At 55.5% G+C, this 20,875-nt stretch overlaps 1 protein-coding gene across 1 annotated transcript in view; it reads left to right on the top strand.

The window, feature by feature from the left end:
- LOC144487336 (chromodomain-helicase-DNA-binding protein 3-like) overlaps positions 1-20,875 on the top strand; it is a gene marked incomplete at its 5' end in the record, with an annotated part of 178,666 nt that overhangs the window by 106,799 nt on the left and 50,992 nt on the right. The window contains 5 exons of the mRNA XM_078205414.1: positions 4,260-4,346; positions 8,446-8,531; positions 12,660-12,793; positions 13,774-13,918; positions 20,284-20,449. Coding sequence (XP_078061540.1) covers positions 4,260-4,346; positions 8,446-8,531; positions 12,660-12,793; positions 13,774-13,918; positions 20,284-20,449 — 618 coding nt within the window. The remainder of the gene's footprint in view (positions 1-4,259; positions 4,347-8,445; positions 8,532-12,659; positions 12,794-13,773; positions 13,919-20,283; positions 20,450-20,875) is intronic.

Genomic DNA, 20,875 nt, shown 5'->3' with positions numbered 1-20,875 from the left:
AATTCCTCACCACCTCTAACAGATATCTCCTGAACTTCTCTGTTCTAATAAAGTTGCATTCTCTATTCTTCCTGCTGTCTGACGCTCTTTTAACAGAGCAAACACACACCTTTATTGGAATTTGGGACGGTTGGTCGAGAGTGCCAGTCATTTTCCCGCATTGCTTGAGCAAGAGGCACGGATTTGACCTATTATGTTCTGCTCTGTCTCGTCTCACGTCCCAGCCTTTACCCCATAGCCCAAATAATTCCTCTGCCGATAACTGCCCAGTTCCCTTTTGTAAACCACGATTGCACCCGCCTCCACCACACTCCCGGCAGTTCATTCCAGATCCAAAACCTTTGCTACGTTCTTCCTCATGTCGCATTGCTTCTTTTGCCAGAGCACCTTCCGTCGGCACCCACTGGTTCTCACTTCTTCCACCAAAACTGGACAGTTTCTTCCCTTCCCTTCTCTGTCCATTCCCCTTAATTATTTTGAATACCCCGACATCAAATCTCCCCTCAATCATGGACGTCCGTTCCATTGAGGACAGTCCCAGTTCTACATATCTGAAGCTCTTCATCCCTGTAGACATTCCCATAATTATTGAATAAAAGCAAATTACTGCGGATGCTGGAATCTGAAACCAAACGAGAAAATGCTGGAAAATCTCGGCAGGTCTGGCAACAGCACCTGTTCAGGAGAGAAAAGAGCTGACGTGGTATATATGGATTTTAGTAAGGCGTTTGATAAGGTTCACCATGGTAGGCTTCTGCAGAAAATGCAGATGTATGGGATTGGGGGTGATCTAGGAAATTGGATCAGGAATTGGCTAGCGGATAGGAAACAGAGGGTGGTGGTTGATAGTAAATATTCATCATGGAGTGCGGTTACAAGTGGTGTACCTCAGGGATCTGTTTTGGGGCCACTGCTGTTTGTAATATTTATTAATGATCTGGATGAGGGTATAGTTGGGTGGATTAGCAAATTTGCTGATGACACCAAAGTCGGTGGTGTGGTAGACAGTGAGGAAGGGTGTCGTAGTTTGCAGGAAGACTTAGACAGGTTGCAAAGTTGGGCCGAGAGGTGGCGGATGGAGTTTAATGCGGAGAAGTGTGAGGTAATTCACTTTGGTAGGAATAACAGATGTGTTGAGTATAGGGCTAACGGGAGGACTTTGAATAGTGTGGAGGAGCAGAGGGATCTAGGTGTATGTGTGCATAGATCCCTGAAAGTTGGGAATCAAGTAGATAAGGTTGTTAAGAAGGCATATGGTGTCTTGGCGTTTATTGGTAGGGGGATTGAATTTAGGAGTCGTAGCGTTATGTTGCAACTGTACACAACTCTGGTGCGGCCGCACTTGGAGTACTGTGTGCAGTTCTGGTCCCCACATTACAGGAAGGATGTGGAGGCTTTGGAGAGGGTGCAGAGGAGGTTTACCAGGATGTTGCCTGGTATGGAGGGGAGATCCTATGAGGAGAGGCTGAGGGATTTGGGATTGTTTTCGCTGGAAAGGCGGCGGCTAAGAGGGGATCTTATTGAAACATATAAGATGATTAGAGGTTTAGATAGGGTGGATAGTGATAGCCTTTTTCCTCTGATGGAGAAATCCAGCACGAGGGGGCATGGCTTTAAATTGAGGGGGGGTAGTTATAGAACCGATGTCAGGGGTAGGTTCTTTACCCAGAGGGTGGTGAGGGATTGGAATGCCCTGCCAGCATCAGTAGTAAATGCGCCTAGTTTGGGGGCGTTTAAGAGATCCGTAGATAGGTTCATGGACGAAAAGAAATTGGTTTAGGTTGGAGGGTCACAGTTTTTTTTTAACTGGTCGGTGCAACATCGTGGGCCGAAGGGCCTGTTCTGCGCTGTAATGTTCTATGTTCTATGTTCTATGTTTCGTGTCCAGACGACTCTTTGTCAAAGCTCCGACAGGATTTCCATATGTCTCTCTACCCGCACCCCCCCCTGTCACCCCCACCCCCGTCCACCTTCACTGCTTTCCATTTCTCTCTTAGTGCTGGACAAGTTATCTACCAAGACTCGCTTCCACAGCCATATTTCCTCCCTCAGTGACCTTCTTCATCACCGACTTGCCCCACCTGGATTTCAACTCCAATTCCACCCCATGTGTAACCCCGATAATTATTATCTGCACCATCCCTCATACCATCACCACCATACCCCGTAGAATGGTTACGGGGCATCATGTCAGCACCGGCTCTCTCCAAAAGAACATCATGACTTAGTGTCACTCCCCTGCCTTTCCCCCATACCTTTACGCATCGTTTCTATTCAAATAATCATCTAACGCCCTCTTTAATGCCTCGATTGAACCTGTCTCCACCACACTTCCAGGCAGAACATTCCCGACCCCAACCACTCGCTGGGTGAAAAAGCTTTTTCTCACATCACATTTGCAGATCACTTTAAATCTTTGCCCGTCTCCTCCTCGATCTTTTTGCGAGCGGGAACAATTTCTCCCTCTCTACTCTGTCCAGCCTCCTCATGATTTTGAACATCTCTATCAAATCTCCTCCTGTCCTCCTCCTCCTCCTCCTCTCCAAGGAGACCAGTCCCAACCTATCCTGATGGCAGCAGGGTGGCACAGTGGTTAGCCTCACAGCGCCAGGGACCCGGGTTCGATTCCCGGCCTCGGGTCACTGTCTGTGTGGAGTCTGCACGTTCTCCCCGTGTCTGCGTGGGTTTCCTCCGGGTGCTCCGGTTTCCTCCCACAGTCCAAAAGACGTGCTGGTTAGGGGTGCATTGACCCGAACAGGCACCAGAGTGTGGCAACTAGGGGAATTTCACAGTAACTTCATTGCAGTGTTAATGTAAGCCTTACCTGTGACTAATAAATAAACTTACTTCCATGAACTGAAATTTCCCATCCCTAGACTATTCCTGTGAACCTTTTCTGCACACTCTCCAATGCATTCACATCCTTTCATCGCTTGAGCTCAGGAGCAGGATTTGATTTGATTTATTATTGTCACATGTATCGGGATGCAGTGAAAAGTATTGTTTCTTGTGTGCTATACAGACAGAGCATACCGTTCATAGAGTACATAAGGAAGAAGGATTTGATTTGATTTATTATTGTCACATGTTGGGACACAGTGAAAAGTATTGTTTCTTGCGCGCTATACAGACAAAGCATACTGTTCATTGAGAAGGAAAGGAGAGGGTGCAGAATGTAGTGTTACAGTCATAGCCAGGGTGTAGAGAAAGATCAACTTAATGCGAAGGTAGGTCCATTCAAAAGTCTGGCGGCAGCAGGGAAGAAGCTGTTCTTGAGTCGGTTGGTACGTGACCTCAGACTTTTGTATCTTTTTCCCGACGGAAGAAGGTGGAAGAGAGAATGTCCGGGGTGCGTGGGGGGGTCCTTGATTATGCTGGCTGCTTTTCCCCGAGGCAGCGGGAAGTGTAGACAGAGTCAATGGATGGGAGGCTGGTTTGTGTGATGGACTGGGCTATGTTCACAACCTTTTGTAGTTTCTTGCGGTCCTGGGCAGAGCGGGAGCCAGACCAAGCTGTGATACAACCAGAAAGAATGCTTTCTATGGTGCATCTGTAAAAGTTGGTGAGAGTCGTAAAATTTCCTTAGTCTTCTGAGAAAGTAGAGGCGTTGGTGGGGCTTTCTTAACTATAGTGTCGGCATGGGGGGACCAGGACAGGTTGTTTGTGATCTGGACACCTAGAAACTTGAAGCTCTCGACCCTTTCTACTTCATCCCCATTGATGTAGAACATAGAACATTACAGCGCAGTACAGGCCCTTCGGCCCTCGATGTTGTGCCGACCAGTGAAACCAATCTAAAGCCCCTCTAACCTACACTATTCCAATATCATCCATATGTTTATCCAATGACCATTTGAATGTTCTTAATGTAGACAGGGGCATGTTCTCCCTTTACACTTCCTGAAGTCGATTTTGAGTTGGATTTCGTGCCAGTTCCGGTGTCTGATTCTGGTCAATCTCAGACCCTGTACAGCCCAGCTTTGGCTGAAATTTCATTCGTTCTCACCTGGAGTTGTCAAATGGGAACAGAGTTAACCACGGACGGGATTGATTTCCAGATTGCTGGGTCCAGCAACCTCTTCAGTCTGACGGCTTGGAACGTTACAGCTCAGCCCAAAGGTGACTCTGTTGGTATGCCAATCCTCCTGTGAGACAACGAGAATAAAACTGCAATGGGGCAAATAATCGGTGTATTTTTAAAGAAAAAAGTCACAAGTTAAGACAAGTAATGATCTTCTCTTTTCTACCTAACGTTCCAGACTGGCAGGATGACGTTTCAGACAACCAGTCAGAGTATTCGGTTGGCTCGGAGGAAGAAGATGAAGATTTTGATGAAAGGCCTGAAGGTAGGTTTGAAATTTTCATTCCCTTGACTGTGGATTAGTTTGCAGAAGTGACGCACACTGACTGGACAGTGTGTAGGGAGGATGCAGCCCGCACGCTGCAGTGAGGCTGTGTGTAGACAGGACACAGCCCACGGGGGCTGTATGTGTGGAGAGGGTGGAGCCCGCGCTCTGCTGTGTTTGTGCGTGTGTGCGCTTGTAGAGAGCCTGCGCTCTGCGGCAGGGCCCGCGCGAGCGTGTGCAGAGAGCCTGCGCTCTGTGGCGGGGCCCCATGCGCGCGTATGCAGAGAGCCTGCGCTCTGCGGCAGGGCCCGTGCGCGTGTGCAGAGAGCCTGCGCTCTGCGGCAGGGTGCGCGTGTGCAGAGAGCCTGCGGCGGGGGGCCCGCGCGCGCGTATGCAGAGAGCCAGCGCTCTGCGGCAGGGGCCGCGCACGCGTGTGCAGAGAGCCTGCGCTCTGTGGCGGGGCCCGCGCGCGCGTGTGCAGAGAGCCTGCGCTCTGTGGCAGGGCCCGTGCGCGTGTGCAGAGAGCCTGCGCTCTGTGGCAGGGCCTGCGCGCGTGTGCAGAGAGCCTGCGCTCTGTGGCAGGGCCCGTGCGCGTGTGCAGAGAGCCTGCGCTCTGCGGCAGGGCCCGTGCGCGTGTGCAGAGAGCCTGCGCTCTGCGGCAGGGCCCGCGCGCGTGTGTGCAGAGAGCCTGCGCTCTGCGGCAGGGGCCGCGCGCGCGTGTGCAGAGAGCCTGCGCTCTGCGGCAGGGCCCGTGCGTGTGTGCAGAGAGCCTGCGCTCTGCGGCAGGGCCCGTGCGCGTGTGCAGAGAGCCTGCGCTCTGCGGCATGGCCCGTGCGCGTGTGCAGAGAGCCTGCGCTCTGCGGCAGGGCCCGCACGCGCGTGTGCAGAGTGCCTGCGCTCTGCGGCAGGGCCCGTGCGCGTGTGCAGAGAGCCTGCGCTCTGCGGCAGGGCCCGCGCGAGCGTGTGCAGAGAGCCTGCGCTCTGTGGCGGGGCCCCATGCGCGCGTGTGCAGAGAGCCTGCGCTCTGCGGCAGGGCCCGCGCGAGCGTGTGCAGAGAGCCTGCGCTCTGTGGCGGGGCCCCATGCGCGCGTGTGCAGAGAGCCTGCGCTCTGCGGCAGGGCCCGCGCGAGCGTGTGCAGAGAGCCTGCGCTCTGTGGCGGGGCCCCATGCGCGCGTATGCAGAGAGCCTGCGCTCTGCGGCAGGGCCCGTGCGCGTGTGCAGAGAGCCTGCGCTCTGCGGCAGGGTGCGCGTGTGCAGAGAGCCTGCGGCGGGGGGCCCGCGCGCGCGTATGCAGAGAGCCAGCGCTCTGCGGCAGGGGCCGCGCACGCGTGTGCAGAGAGCCTGCGCTCTGTGGCGGGGCCCGCGCGCGCGTGTGCAGAGAGCCTGCGCTCTGTGGCAGGGCCCGTGCGCGTGTGCAGAGAGCCTGCGCTCTGTGGCAGGGCCTGCGCGCGTGTGCAGAGAGCCTGCGCTCTGTGGCAGGGCCCGTGCGCGTGTGCAGAGAGCCTGCGCTCTGCGGCAGGGCCCGTGCGCGTGTGCAGAGAGCCTGCGCTCTGCGGCAGGGCCCGCGCGCGTGTGTGCAGAGAGCCTGCGCTCTGCGGCAGGGGCCGCGCGCGCGTGTGCAGAGAGCCTGCGCTCTGCGGCAGGGCCCGTGCGTGTGTGCAGAGAGCCTGCGCTCTGCGGCAGGGCCCGTGCGCGTGTGCAGAGAGCCTGCGCTCTGCGGCATGGCCCGTGCGCGTGTGCAGAGAGCCTGCGCTCTGCGGCAGGGCCCATGCGCGTGTGCAGAGAGCCTGCGCTCTGCGGCAGGGCCCGCGCGCGCATATGCAGAGAGCCTGCGCTCTGCGGCAGGGCCCGCGCATGCAGAGAGCCTGCGCTCTGCGGCAGGGCCCGTGCGCGCGTATGCAGAGAGCCTGCGCTCTGCGGCAGGGCCCGCACGCGCGTGTGCAGAGTGCCTGCGCTCTGCGGCAGGGCCCGTGCGCGTGTGCAGAGAGCCTGCGCTCTGCGGCAGGGCCCGCGCGAGCGTGTGCAGAGAGCCTGCGCTCTGTGGCGGGGCCCCATGCGCGCGTGTGCAGAGAGCCTGCGCTCTGCGGCAGGGCCCGCGCGAGCGTGTGCAGAGAGCCTGCGCTCTGTGGCGGGGCCCCATGCGCGCGTGTGCAGAGAGCCTGCGCTCTGCGGCAGGGCCCGCGCGAGCGTGTGCAGAGAGCCTGCGCTCTGTGGCGGGGCCCCATGCGCGCGTGTGCAGAGAGCCTGCGCTCTGCGGCAGGGCCCGCGCGCGCGTGTGCAGAGAGCCTGCGCTCTGTGGCGGGGCCCCGTGCGCGCGTGTGCAGAGAGCCTGCGCTCTGCGGTAGGGCCCGCGCGCGCGTGTGCAGAGAGCCTGCGCTCTGTGGCGGGGCCCCGTGCGCGCGTGTGCAGAGAGCCTGCGCTCTGCGGCAGGGCCCCGTGCGCGCGTGTGCAGAGAGCCTGCGCTCTGCGGCAGGGCCCCATGCGCGCGTGTGCAGAGAGCCTGCGCTCTGTGGCGGGGCCCCGTGCGCGCGTGTGCAGAGAGCCTGCGCTCTGCGGTAGGGCCCGCGCGCGCGTGTGCAGAGAGCTTGCGCTCTGTGGCGGGGCCCCGTGCGCGCGTGTGCAGAGAGCCTGCGCTCTGCGGCAGGGCCCGCGCGCGCGTGTGCAGAGAGCCTGCGCTCTGTGGCGGGGCCCCATGCGCGCGTGTGCAGAGAGCCTGCGCTCTGCGGCAGGGCCCGCGCGCGCGTGTGCAGAGAGCCTGCGCTCTGCGGCAGGGCCCCATGCGCGCGTGTGCAGAGAGCCTGCGCTCTGCGGCAGGGCCCGCGCGCGCGTGTGCAGAGAGCCTGCGCTCTGTGGCGGGGCCCCGTGCGCGCGTGTGCAGAGAGCCTGCGCTCTGCGGCAGGGCCCCATGCGCGCGTGTGCAGAGAGCCTGCGCTCTGTGGCGGGGCCCCGTGCGCGCGTGTGCAGAGAGCTTGCGCTCTGTGGCGGGGCCCCGTGCGCGCGTGTGCAGAGAGCCTGCGCTCTGTGGCGGGGCCCCGTGCGCGCGTGTGCAGAGAGCCTGCGCTCTGCGGTAGGGCCCGCGCGCGCGTGTGCAGAGAGCTTGCGCTCTGTGGCGGGGCCCCGTGCGCGCGTGTGCAGAGAGCCTGCGCTCTGCGGTAGGGCCCGCGCGCGCGTGTGCAGAGAGCCTGCGCTCTGTGGCGGGGCCCCGTGCGCGCGTGTGCAGAGAGCCTGCGCTCTGCGGTAGGGCCCGCGCGCGCGTGTGCAGAGAGCTTGCGCTCTGTGGCGGGGCCCCGTGCGCGCGTGTGCAGAGAGCCTGCGCTCTGCGGTAGGGCCCGCGCGCGCGTGTGCAGAGAGCCTGCGCTCTGTGGCGGGGCCCCGTGCGCGCGTGTGCAGAGAGCCTGCGCTCTGCGGTAGGGCCCGCGCGCGCGTGTGCAGAGAGCTTGCGCTCTGTGGCGGGGCCCCGTGTGCCCGTATGCAGAGAGCCTGCGCTCTGCAGCAGGGCCCGCGTGTGCGTGTGCAGAGAGCCTGCGCTCTGTGGCGGGGGGGCCGCGCGCGCGTGTGCAGAGAGCCTGCGCTCTGTGGCGGGGGCGCCGCGCGCGCGTGTGCAGAGAGCCTGCGCTCTGTAGCAGGGGGGGCCGCGCACGCGTGTGCAGAGAGTCTGCGGTAGGGCCCACGCACGCGTGTGCAGAGCGCCTGCGCTCTGTAGCGGGGGGGCCACGCACGCGTGTGCAGAGAGCCTGCGCTCTGTAGCGGGGGGGCCGCGCGTGCAGAGAGCCTGCGCTCTGTAGCGGGGGGGGGCCGCGCGTGCAGAGAGCCTGCGCTCTGTAGGGGGGGGGGGCCGCGCACGCGTGCGCAGAGAGCCTGCGCTCTGTAGCGGGGGGGACCGCGCACGCGTGTTGTACTTGACCTTTTGTGGTTATGTGGCTGTTGCTCGTAGACTAGCATTCATTACCCATTGGTAATTACCCTTGTGACGGTGCAGTCTGTGTTGTAGGGATAGCCGCAGTGCTGAGAGGACACGAGCTCCATGAGTTTCAGCCAAATTCTTGCTAATAGATTCATAAATGCTGGCAGATTAATACTTTTCCTTTGTCCCTGAAGGTCGCCGGCAATCCAAGCGACAGCTCCGGGGTGAGAAGGACAAACCGCTTCCACCTTTGCTGGCTCGAGTCGGGGGGAACATTGAGGTAATTAATTAGCGGAGGACGATGCAGGGCTCCTGGCGTGCACAGATAGGTGATAAGATTTACATTGCAATAGCAAAGAGTCTACACAGCTATGATGGGCCAAGTGGCCACCCCCTATGCTATATATTCCAATATAAGACGTGGGTGGAACAGTGGTTAGCACTGCTGCCTCACAGCGCCAGGGACCCGGGTTCGATTCCCGGCTCGGGTCACTGTCTGCGCGGAGTCTGCACATTCTCCCCGTGTCTGCGTGGGTTTCCTCCGGGTGCTCCGGTTTCCTCCCACCGTCCGAAGATGCAGGTTAGGGGGATTGGCCATGCTAAATTTGACCCTATGTGTCAGAGATTTAGCAGGGTAAGTATGCGGGTTTACGGGGGATAGGGGCCTGGGTGGGATTGTGGTCAGTGCAGACTCGATGGGCCGAATGGCCTCCTCCCTGCACTGTAGGGATTCTATGATTGGCTGGTGCTGCAATGATGTGTGATCTGCTTGCACTGGGATGCAAGGAGTGTCCTGCTGTCTGAGGGGGAATGGGAGAAGAGCAGATACCGGACTACCTCTCACCCTCACTATTCATCCTGCTGCTAACCAAGCCTCTACCTTTCCATTTCAGGCATCCCAAATAAAACCCTTCCCTCGCCTGCCGTTCCAGCTTCGCAGTTTAGTGACAGTGTTCACAGAAGCCTTGGTGCCAGTGTTTCTGGTCTTTGTGGGAGTGGGGCTAGCTGAATTGATTGCGTAGAGAGCTGGCACAGACATCGCTAATCAAATCATAGAATCCCTCCAGCGCAGAAGAGGCCACTCAGCCGATTGAGTCTGCACAGATTCTCTGACAGAAGGTCTCACCTAGACACTTTCCCCCGCCCTCTACCCGTAAGCCCACATATTTCCCATAGCCATTCCACTTAACCCGCACATCTTTGGACACTAAGGGGCAATTTAACATGGCCAATCCACCTAACCGACACATCTTTGGACACTAAGGGGCAATTTAGCATGGCCAATCCACCTAACCTGCACATCTTTGGACACTAAGGGGCAATTTAGCATGGCCAATCCACCTAACCTGCACATCTTTGGACACTAAGGGGCAATTTAGCATGGCCAATCCACTTAACCCGCACATCTTTGGACACTAAGGGGCAATTTAACATGGCCAATCCACCTAACCTACACATCTTTGGACAGTAAGGGGCAATTTAGCATGGCCAATCCACCTAACCTACACATCTTTGGACGGTAAGGGGCAATTTAGCATGACCAATCCACCTAACCTGCACATCTTTGGACACTAAGGGGCAATTTAGCATGGCCAATCCACCTAACCTGCACATCTTTGGAGTGTGGGAGGAAACTGGAGCACCCAGAGGAAACCCACGCAGACATGAGGAGAACGTGCAAACTCCACACAGTCATAGAGGTTTACAGCATGGAAACAGGCCATTTGGCCCACCCAATCCTGCACCGCCAACAATCCCACCCAGCCCCTATCTCTGTAACCCTTGCCCTACTAACCCCCGAACCCTCAAATCATGGGACACCAAGGGGCAATTTATCACGACTAATAAACCTAACCCGCACATCTTTTGGGATAGAGGGAAAGTTGGCCGATTGGATAGGTAACTGGCTGTCTGATCGAAGACAGAGGGTGGTGGTCGATGGAAAATTTTCGGATTGGAGGCAGGTTGCTAGCGGAGTGCCACAGGGATCAGTGCTTGGTCCTCTGCTCTTTGTGATTTTTATTAATGACTTAGAGGAGGGGGCTGAAGGGTGGATCAGTAAATTTGCTGATGACACCAAGATTGGTGGAGTAGTGGATGAGGTGGAGTGCTGTGGTAGGCTGCAAAGAGACATAGATAGGATGCAAAGCTGGGCTGAAAAATGGCAGATGGAGTTTAACCCTGATAAATGTGAGGTGATTCATTTTGGTAGGACTAATTTAAATGTGGATTACAGGGTCAAAGGTAGGGTTCTGAAGACTGTGGAGGAACAGAGAGATCTTGGTGTCCATATCCACAGATCTCTGAAGGTTGCCACTCAAGTGGATAGAGCTGTGAAGAAGGCCTATAGTGTGTTAGCTTTTATTAACAGGGGGTTGGAGTTTAAGAGCCGTGGGGTTATGCTGCAACTGTACAGGACTTTGGTGAGACCACATTTGGAGTATTGTGTGCAGTTCTGGTCACCTCACTATAAGGAGGATGTGGAAGCGCTGGAAAGAGTGCAAAGGAGATTTACCAGGATGCTGCCTGGTTTGGAGGGTAGGTCTTATGAGGAAAGATTGAGGGAGCTAGGGCTGTTCTCTCTGGAGCGGAGGAGGCTGAGGGGAGACTTAATAGAGGTTTATAAAATGATGAAGGGGATAGATAGAGTGAACGTTCAAAGACTATTTCCTCGGGTGAATGGAGCTATTACAAGGGGGCATAACTATAGGGTTCGTGGTGGGAGATATAGGAAGGATATCAGAGGTAGGTTCTTTACGCAGAGAGTGGTTGGGGTGTGGAATGGACTGCCTGCAGTGATAGTGGAGTCAGACACTTTAGGAACATTTAAGCGGTTATTGGATAGGCACATGGAGCACACCAGGATGATAGGGAGTGGGATAGCTTGATCTTGGTTTCAGATAAAGCTCGGCACAACATCGTGGGCCGAAGGGCCTGTTCTGTGCTGTACTGTTCTATGTTCTATCTTTTGGGCTGTGGGAGGAAACCGGAGCACCCGGAGGAAACCCACGTAGACACGGGGAGAACGTGCAAACTACGCACAGACAGTGACCCAAGCCGGGAATCGGAACTGGGATACCTGGCGCTGTGAGGCAGCGGCGCTAACCCACCGTGTGGAAGAGAGAGTGAGCAGCGGGAGAGAGTGGGTGCAGCAAAGCAGAGGTGCTGATTTGTGTTGGTTGCCAAGTGATGACGGCCTTACTCATGTGAATGGGTCACTGACAAGCGCTGACTGTCCTGGGTTCCTGGAGGGGGTTTTTTGAGACCCGGCCCCCTCCCTCATACAGGACGAACACGACAACACTGTGTGAAGGATTTGCAGTCCACAGGCAGCCTAAAGAGAGGCCTGCCTGTTAGCCACACAGCACACACGGCCTCTGGCCCCAATGCTCGAGTGGGGAGGGGGTGAGGCTAAGAACTTGGGCTGAAGTCAGTGACTACATCATGACCATCTTTGGCTTTTCTGATGGCAGCAATCCCAGTTTCGTGTGCGTGCGCGTGTGTGCGTGCGCGTGGGTTCACGGTGATTGGGGGAATGGCAACACTGCGTGAAATGTTGCACAGTAAGAAGTCTCACAACACCAGGTTAAAGTCCAACAGGTTTATTTGGTAGCACGAGCTTTTGGAGCGCTGCTCCTTCGTCGGGTGAGTGGGAGTTGTGTTCACAAACAGGGCACATATAGAGACAAACTCAATTTACAAGATAATGGTTGGAATGCGAGTCTTTACAGCTAATTAAGTCTTAAAGGTACAGACAATGTGAGTGGAGAGAGCGTTATGCACAGGTTAAAGAGATGTGTATTGTCTCCAGACAGGACAGTTAGTGAGATTTTGCAAGCCCAGGCAAGTCGTGGGGGTTACAGATAGTGTGACATGAACCCAAGATCCGGGTTGAGGCCGTCCTCATGTGTGCGGAACTTGTCTATCAGTTTCTGATCAGCGACTCTGCGCTGTCGTGAAGGCCGCCTTGGAGGACGCTTACCCCAAGATGTGTGGAAGAGAGAGGGCTGAATGCCCGTGATTGCTGAAGTGTTCCCCGACAGGAAGGGGGTCCTGAAGAAGGAGCGACACTCCGAAAGCTCGTGCTACCAAACAAACCAGTTGGACTTTACCCTGGTGTTGTGAGACTTCCTACTGTGTTTACCCCAGTCCCAACGCCAGCATCTCCACATCAGGAAATGTTGCACAGCAGCAGGTTAGCCGCGGTTTCAGTCACCAAGCTGCAGAGTCACTTACACTTGAGGTGTCTCGGGGCTCCTGTGCACCATCAGCCCACATCGCACTGCCGGGGCTGGGCTGTCTCCCGCCACCCGGTGAGCTGTGTTGGAAACTGAGTAAACACACCTTTCCCAGTCTGAAATCTCTCCTTTCGAATCTCTCCCCCCGCACCCACACCCCGACACCGCAGGTTTTAGGATTTAACACTCGCCAGAGGAAGGCCTTCCTCAATGCTGTGATGAGGTGGGGGATGCCTCCTCAGGACGCTTTCAACTCCCAGTGGCTGGTCCGGGATCTGCGAGGCAAGAGTGAGAAAGAGTTCAAGTGAGTCTGCCCTCTGTTTCATATTGTCTGTGTGTGTGCGCGCCCGCCCGTCACTCTGTCTGCGTGCGCCCGCCCGTCCCTCTGTCTGCGTGCGCCCGCCCGTCCCTCTGTCTGCGTGCGCCCGCCCGTCCCTCTGTCTGCGTGCGCCCGCCCGTCCCTCTGTCTGCGTGCGCCCGCCCGTCCCTCTGTCTGCGTGCGCCCGCCCGTCCCTCTGTCTGCGTGCGCCCGCCCGTCTCTGTGCCTGCCTCCGCCCGCCCGTCCCTCTGTCTGCGTGCACCCGCCCGTCTCTGTGCCGGCCTCCGCCCGCCCGTCCCTCTGCGTGCACCCGCCCGTCTCTGAACCTGCCTCCGCCCGCCCGTCCCTCTGTCTAAGTGCGCCCACCCGTCTCTGTCCCTGCGTGCGCCCGCCTGTCTGTGCCTGCGTGCGCCAGCCCGTCTCTGCGCCTGCCTGCGCCCGCCCGTCTCTGCGCCTGCCTGCGCCCGCCCGTCTCTGCGCCTGCCTGCGCCCGCCCGTCTCTGCCCCTGCCTGCGCCCGCCCGTCTCTGCCCCTGCCTGCGCCCGCCCGTCTCTGCCCCTGCCTGCGCCCGCCCGTCTCTGCCCCTGCCGGCGCCCGCCCGTCTCTGCCCCGCCTGCGCCCGCCCGTCTCTGCCCCGCCTGCGCCCGCCCGTCTCTGCCCCGCCTGCGCCCGCCCGTCTCTGCCCCCGCCTGCGCCCGCCCGTCTCTGCCCCGCCTGCGCCCGCCCGTCTCTGCCCCGCCTGCGCCCGCCCGTCTCTGCCCCTGCCGGCGCCCGCCCGTCTCTGCCCCGCCTGCGCCCGTCTCTGCCCCTCCCTGCGCCCGTCTCTGCCCCTCCCTGCGCCCGTCTCTGCCCCTCCCTGCGCCCGTCTCTGCCCCTGCCTGCGCCCGTCTCTGCCCCTGCCTGCGCCCGTCTCTGCCCCTGCCTGCGCCCGTCTGCCCGTCTCAGGCCTCTGTGTTTGACCGTAGGGCTTACGTGTCCCTCTTCATGAGGCACCTGTGTGAACCTGGAGCTGATGGTGCGGAGACGTTTGCGGATGGAGTGCCACGAGAGGGTCTCTCCAGGCAGCAGGTCCTGACCAGGATAGGAGTCATGTCACTGGTGAAGAAGAAGGTGAGTGCTGAACAGTTGGGGAAATGCATGTGGGTGACAGTAGGAGCGACGGGACTGGATGATTAGCACAGCACACGAACACAGCAAGGTGAATCTCCATGCCGTGACGGGGAGGGTGGAGGATTTCTTCCATCTTGTTTGCAAGCACACCATTTTCCTGCTCACCAACCCCCGTCCTGCTGACAGCCGCCTCGGAAAGGGAAAGATGGGTGAATCATAGAAACCCCACAGGGCAGAAGGAGGCCATTCGGCCCATTAAGTCTGCACAATGACAGAGCATTCTTCCCAGGTCCTATCCCACGCATTTACCCCGCTAATACCCCTACCCTAAATCTGCCCAAGCCGACTGTTGGGGCGGGGGGGAGAAACCCTTCCTGTTTCCACGCTCGGATGAGTCTGGTGGCCACTCTAGTCTTGCAACTCCGAGGACCCGACACTAAGAATGGACAATAAATGCTGGCCAGCCAATGAAGCCCAGGCCCCACGAACGAATAAAAAATAATCTTGTTCGGATCGTGGCGTTGGCGAGGTGGAAAAGCAGATTGAATAAATCTGCTCAGTTGTGGGCTGGCGTGGGGAAGAGAAGTGAGCACAAATTGTCATGATTCAAACCCTAACGTTAAAGGGAGCGCTGCCACCCACACTTACCCTACTCGCTATTCCAGTCTCTTGAGGTTTATCCTCAGTGGGCAAGAAAAACTACCTGGTGGTGTTGCCTGGCACCCAGGGACGGATGTCAGGTGGATCACTGAATGTGCCCTATCCTGTCACTGAGGACAAAGACCCCCACCCTGAAACTCTGGCCTGTTTGTAATTTCAGAGCCCAAAGCTTCTGCCTCACCTTGTGTGTCAAGACACACTAAGAGTTTTAACAACACCAGGTTAAAGTCCGACAGGTTTATTTGGTAGCAAACACCGTTAGCTTTCGGAGCGCTGCTCCTTCGTCAGGTAAGTGGGAGTTAATCTCACGGGATCCAGGGTGAGGTACCAAATGGATACAAAATTGGCTTCTTGACAGAACACAGTAAGAGTTTTAACAACACCAGGTTAAAGTCCAACAGGTTTATTTGGTAGCAAATGCCATTAGCTTTGGGAGCGCTGCTCCTTCGTCAGATGGAGTGGATATCCGCTCTCAAACAGGGCACAGAGACACAAAATCAACTTACAGAATACTGATTAGAATGCGAATCTCTACAGCCAACCATTCTAATCAGTGTTCTGTAACGTGATTTTGTGTCTCTGTGCCCTGTTTGAGAGCGGATTTCCACTCCATCTGACGAAGGAGCAGCGCTCCGAAAGCTAATGGCATTTGGTACCAAATAAACCTGTTGGACTTTAACCTGGTGTTGTTAAAACTCTTACTGTGTTCACCCCGGTCCAACGCCGGCATCTCCACGTCCTGTAAAGACCCAAGCCGGACACTCCCAAGATGTTTAGGCGCGGTTGATCCGAACAGGCGCCGGACTGTGGCGACGAGGGGAATTTCACAGTAAATTCACTGCCTTACTGGTGACCAATGAACCAACTTTAACAAAGTCAGCCTACGCTCTCGGTTTTACACTGGATAAAAGCAAATCCCTGCAGATGCTGTAATCTTGAAACCAAAAGAGAGAACGCTGGAAAATCTCGGCAGGTCTGGCAGCATCTGTAAGAGGAAAAAGAGCTGACGTTTCCAGTCCAGACGACCCTGTGTCAAAGCTTTGACCAAGTGTCAACGGGACTGGAAACGTCAGCTCTTTTTTCTCTGACAGATGCGGCGCGGTAGCACAGTGGGTTAGCACTGCTGCTTCACAGCTCCAGCGACCTGGGTTCGATTCCCGGCTCGGGGTCACTGTCTGTGCGGAGTTTGCACATTCTCCTCGTGTCTGCGTGGGTTTCCTCCGGGTGCTCCGGTTTCCTCCCACAGTCCAAAGATGTGCAGGTTAGGTTGATTGGTCGTGCTAAAATTGCCCCTTAGTGTCCTGGGATGCGTAGATTAGAGGGATTAGTGGGTAAAAATTCTAGGAATATGGGGGTAGGGCCTGGGTGGGATTGTGGTCGGTGCAGACTCGATGGGCCGAATGGCCTCTTTCTGTACTGTAGGGTTTCTATGATTCTATGCTGCCAGACCTGCCGAGATTTTCCAGCGCTCTCTCTTTTGGCCCGAGGTTTTGCGTTTGAATTTGGCACCAAGATGCGCGTAAGATGTTTCACTCGAGGTATGATTCAAGTTTTGGGTTCATTCACTCGTTTGAAGAAGGACAGCAGTAGTACGAGTTTTAAAATGGTTTTCTTTTAGTGAACGGAACAACATAGATAGCTAGCTGTTAAGGTTCAGATTAACAACATGACGGAAGGAAAAGAAAAGCAAACCTTGGAGACTGGCTTCTCAGCCAGACCCTTGAACTGGACTGAACTTCAACAGGATCTTGAAACTGAAAAAGGACACGCTAAAATCCAAAATATATTTCAATCCTTATCGTGTTATTGGAAGTGTTTTTCGCAGCTTTTTAAAAATTCATTCATGGGACATGGGCGTCACTGGCATTGCCCATCCCTAGTTGCCCCTTGGAGGGCAGTTGAGAGTCAACCACATTGGCTGTGGCTCTGGAGTCACATGTAGGCCAGACCGGGGTAAGGACGGCAGATTTCCTTCCCTAAAGGGAACCAGATGGGTTTTTCCGACAATGGGTCATCAGTAGATTCTTAATCCCAGATATTTTTTATTGAATTCAAATTCCACCGTCTGCCGTGGCGGGGATTCGAACCCGGGTCCCCCCAGGACATTAGCTGGGTTTCTGGATTAAAATTCCAGCGATAATACCACTAGGCTTGCAATACTCCCTTGCTGTTAGGAGAAACTTGTTTGCCTGTGTTGTGTACCCCCTCAGGAATGCAGTCAATGTTTAGCTAACCCATCATGCCTACATGTAGTCAAGCCAGCTACAATTAGAAATCATCATAGAAACCCTACAGCACAGAAAGAGGCCATTCGGCCCATCGAGTCTGCACCGACCACAATCCCACCCAGGCCCTATCCCCATATCCCTACATATTTTACCCACTAATCCCTCTAACCTACGCATCTCAGGACACTAAGGGGCAATTTTTTAGCATGGCCAATCAACCTATCCCGCACATCTTTGGACTGTGGGAGGAAACCGGAGCACCCGGAGGAAACCCACGCAGACACGAGGAGAATGTGCAAACTCCACACAGACAGTGACCCAAGCCGGGAATCGAACCCAGGTCCCTGGAGCTGTGAAGCAGCAGTGCTAACCACTGTGCTACCGTGCCGCTTAGCAGAGTTAGTCGACAGTCTAGCATTTAAATGGTAACAGTGCATCGGCAGAAATATCTTAAAATGAAGTATTTACATAGAAGCAAACAGGGCCATGCATACACAGGATCTCTCACAAGTGACCCACTAGGAAGCTTTTATCAAACAAAGTTTATTTAAGAACACAGTTAAAATATAACAAAAAGAATTAGCATAACTTTTACCAATTGCAAGATTCAAACATGACACAGTCTAAACCTTAACAGCTACCTCTGCTGTTCCAAGTCAAAAACCATCCCACAGACACACACCCCTCTTCAGACTTGCCACAAAAAGCAAGTTTGCTCATGCGATGCTGGATTTTCAGCTTATTGTTTTTTTACACCTGCTGTGAATTGGCTCTTTAATCGTTGGAACAAATCTCTGAGGCTTCCCAGTCCTGGAACTTTGCAAAAAAAAACCTCTGGAGACAAAAGTGACAAAAAAAAAATGATTGACGAGGGTAGGGCTGTGGATGTTGTCTAAGTGGACTTTAGTAAAGCATTTGACATGGTCCCTCACGGTAGGTTGGTACAAAAGGTTAAATCACACGGACTCGGGTGAACTAGCTAGATGGATGCAGAACTGGCTTGGCCACAGAAGACAGAGGGTAGCAGTGGAAGGGTTTTTATCCGAATGGAGATCTGTAACTAGTGGCGTTCCACAGGGATCAGTGCTGGGACCTCTGTTGTTTGTAATATATATAAATGACTTGGAAGAAAACATAGCTGGGCTGATTAGCAAGTTTGCGGATGATACTAAGATCGCTGGAACATAGAACAGTATGGCGGCACAGTAGCACAGTGGTTAGCACTGCTGCTTCACAGCTCCAGGGTCCCGGGTTCGATTTCCGGCTCGGGTCACTGTCTGTGTGGAGTTTGCACATTCTCCTCGTGTCTGCGTGGGTTTCCTCCGGGTGCTCCGGTTTCCTCCCACAGTCCAAAGATGTGTGGGTTAGGTTGATTGGCCAGGTTAAAAATTGCCCCTTAGAGTCCTGAGATGCGTAGGTTAGAGGGATTAGCGGGTAAATATGTGGGGTCAGGGCCTGGGTGGGATTGCGGTCGGTGCAGACTCGATGGGCCGAATGGCCTCCTTCTGCACTTTAGGGTTTCTATGATTCAGTACAGCACAGAACGGGCCCTTCGGCCCACGATGTTGTGCCGAGCTTTATCTGAAACCAAGATCAAGCTATCCCACTCCCTATCATCCTGGTGTGCTCCATGTGCCTATCCAATAACCGCTTAAATGTTCCTAAAGTGTCTGACTCCACTATCACTGCAGGCAGTCCATTCCACACCCCAACCACTCTCTGCGTAAAGAACCTACCTCTGATATCCTTCCTGTATCTCCCACCACGAACCCTATAGTTATGCCCCCTTGTAATAGCTCCATCCACCCGAGGAAATAGTCTTTGAGCTGGAGTTGCGGACAGTGATGAAGATTGTCAGAAAATACAGCAGGATATAGATAGACTGGAAAATTGGGCGGAGAAATGGCAGATGGAAATTAATCCGGACAAATGTGAGGTGATGCATTTTGGTCGATCCAATTCAGGTGGGAGCTACAAAATAAATGGCAGAGCCATCAGGAGCATCGACACACAGAGAGATCTGGGAGCACAGGCCCACAGATCCTTAAAAGTGGCAGCACAGGTGGTGAAGAAGGCACGTGGAATGCTTGTCTTCATCGACCGGGGCATCGAGTAGAAAAATTGGCAAATTATGTTACAATTGTATAAAAATGTTAGTTCGGCCACATTTGGAATCCTGTGTCCAATTCTGGTCACCACACTACCAGAAGGATGTGGAGGCTTTGGAGGGAGTGCAGGAAAGGTTTACCGGGATGTTGCCAGGTATGGAGGGTATTAGCTATGAGGGGAAATTGAATAAACTGGGATTGTTCTCCCTGGAAAGACGGAGGTTGAGGGGGTGACCTGATAGAAGTTTATAAAATTATGAGGGGTAGGGATAGGGTGAACAGTTGGAAGCTTTTTCCCCAGGGGCGGAAATGACGATTACAAGGGGGCACAAGTTCAAGGTAAGGGGGGGGAGAGGTTCAGTGGAGATGTGCGGGGGGAGTTTTTTACACAGGGTGGTGGGGGCCTGGAATGCACTGCCAAGTGAGGTGGTTGAGGCAGATATGTTAGCCACATTTAAGACCTATCTGGATAGACGCATGAAGAGACGGGGAAATAGAGCGATACAGGCGGTAGGTCGAGATAGGACAGCGTGATCGGCGCAGGCTTGGTGGGCCGAAGGGCCTGTTCCTGTGCTGTGCTGTTCCTTTGTTCTTTGAGAGAGAGAGAGAGGTGTTCCCTTCTTCCGTCAGCTTCCAACAGGGCGGCACGGTAGCACAATGGTTAGCACTGCTGCTTCACAGCTCCAGGGTCCCGGGTTCGATTCCCGGCTCGGGTCACTGTCTGTGTGGAGTTTGCACATTCTCCTCGTGTCTGCGTGGGTTTCCTCCGGGTGCTCCGGTTTCCTCCCGCAGACCAAAGATGTGCGGGGTAGGTTGATTGGCCAGGTTAAAAATTGCCCCTTAGAGTCCTGGGATGCGTAGGTTAGAGTGATTAGTGGGTAAATATGTGGGGGTAGGGCCTGGGTGGGATTGTGGTCGGTGCAGACTCGATGGGCCGAATGGCCTCCTTCTGCACTGTAGGGTTTCTATGAAACAGCAGCTGAGAACCAAAGCTAAAAACTTAGACTTTTCTGTGTGTGTGGGGGGGGGGGGGGGGGGGAAGAAAGTCCCCAGGCCTGTCAATCATCCCCAAACCAAACTCCACTCTGCAATCCCGAAAGGAACACTAAACCCCAGAACCCTGCATTAGGCCAGATTAAAATCAGGATGGTGTCAATTATACTGCTTCAGGAACAATTAGAGGACACCGGGTACAGACATCTCGGTACTGACAACTGGCAGGGCCTGCTAGAAACAGGAACAAGATTAAAATACTATTCCTCAAGGCGCGGTGTTGTCACACGTGTCCGTTGCTATACAGTGACCAGGGCTGGCTGAGCGGGCGGTGGATGGGTCACTCACCCTCGTGTCACCTTTCCTCTGTTGTCAGGTGCAGGAATTTGAACACATCAATGGGAAGTGGAGCATGCCAGAGCTTATCCCAGAGGTTACCGCCGATTCCAAGAAGTCATCCAGAGCCTCGTCTCCCGTAGTGAAAACAGCAACAACCACACCAGAGCCAAGCTGCAGCAACACGCCCTGCACCTCCAAACCAGGTACGCAGAGAGAGCCGTGTACACACAACCCGTCCTGCACCTCCAAACCAGGTACGCAGAGAGAGCCGTGTACACACAACCCGTCCTGCACCTCCAAACCAGGTACGCAGAGAGAACCGTGTACACACAACCCGTCCTGCACCTCCAAACCAGGTACAGAGAGAGAACAGTGTACACACAACCCGTCCTGCACCTCCAAACCAGGTACGCAGAGAGAGCCGTGTACACACAACCCGTCCTGCACCTCCAAACCAGGTACAGAGAGAGAACAGTGTACACAGCAACACACCCTGCACCTCCAAACCAGGTACGCAGAGAGAGCCGTGTACACACAACCCGTCCTGCACCTCCAAACCAGGTACGCAGAGAGAGCCGTGTACACACAACCCGTCCTGCACCTCCAAACCAGGTACGCAGAGAGAGCCG

This window comes from Mustelus asterias, unplaced genomic scaffold (assembly GCF_964213995.1).
Source record: "Mustelus asterias unplaced genomic scaffold, sMusAst1.hap1.1 HAP1_SCAFFOLD_741, whole genome shotgun sequence".
Lineage (NCBI taxonomy): Eukaryota > Metazoa > Chordata > Chondrichthyes > Carcharhiniformes > Triakidae > Mustelus > Mustelus asterias.
This window is presented reverse-complemented; position numbering and strand designations above follow the sequence as displayed.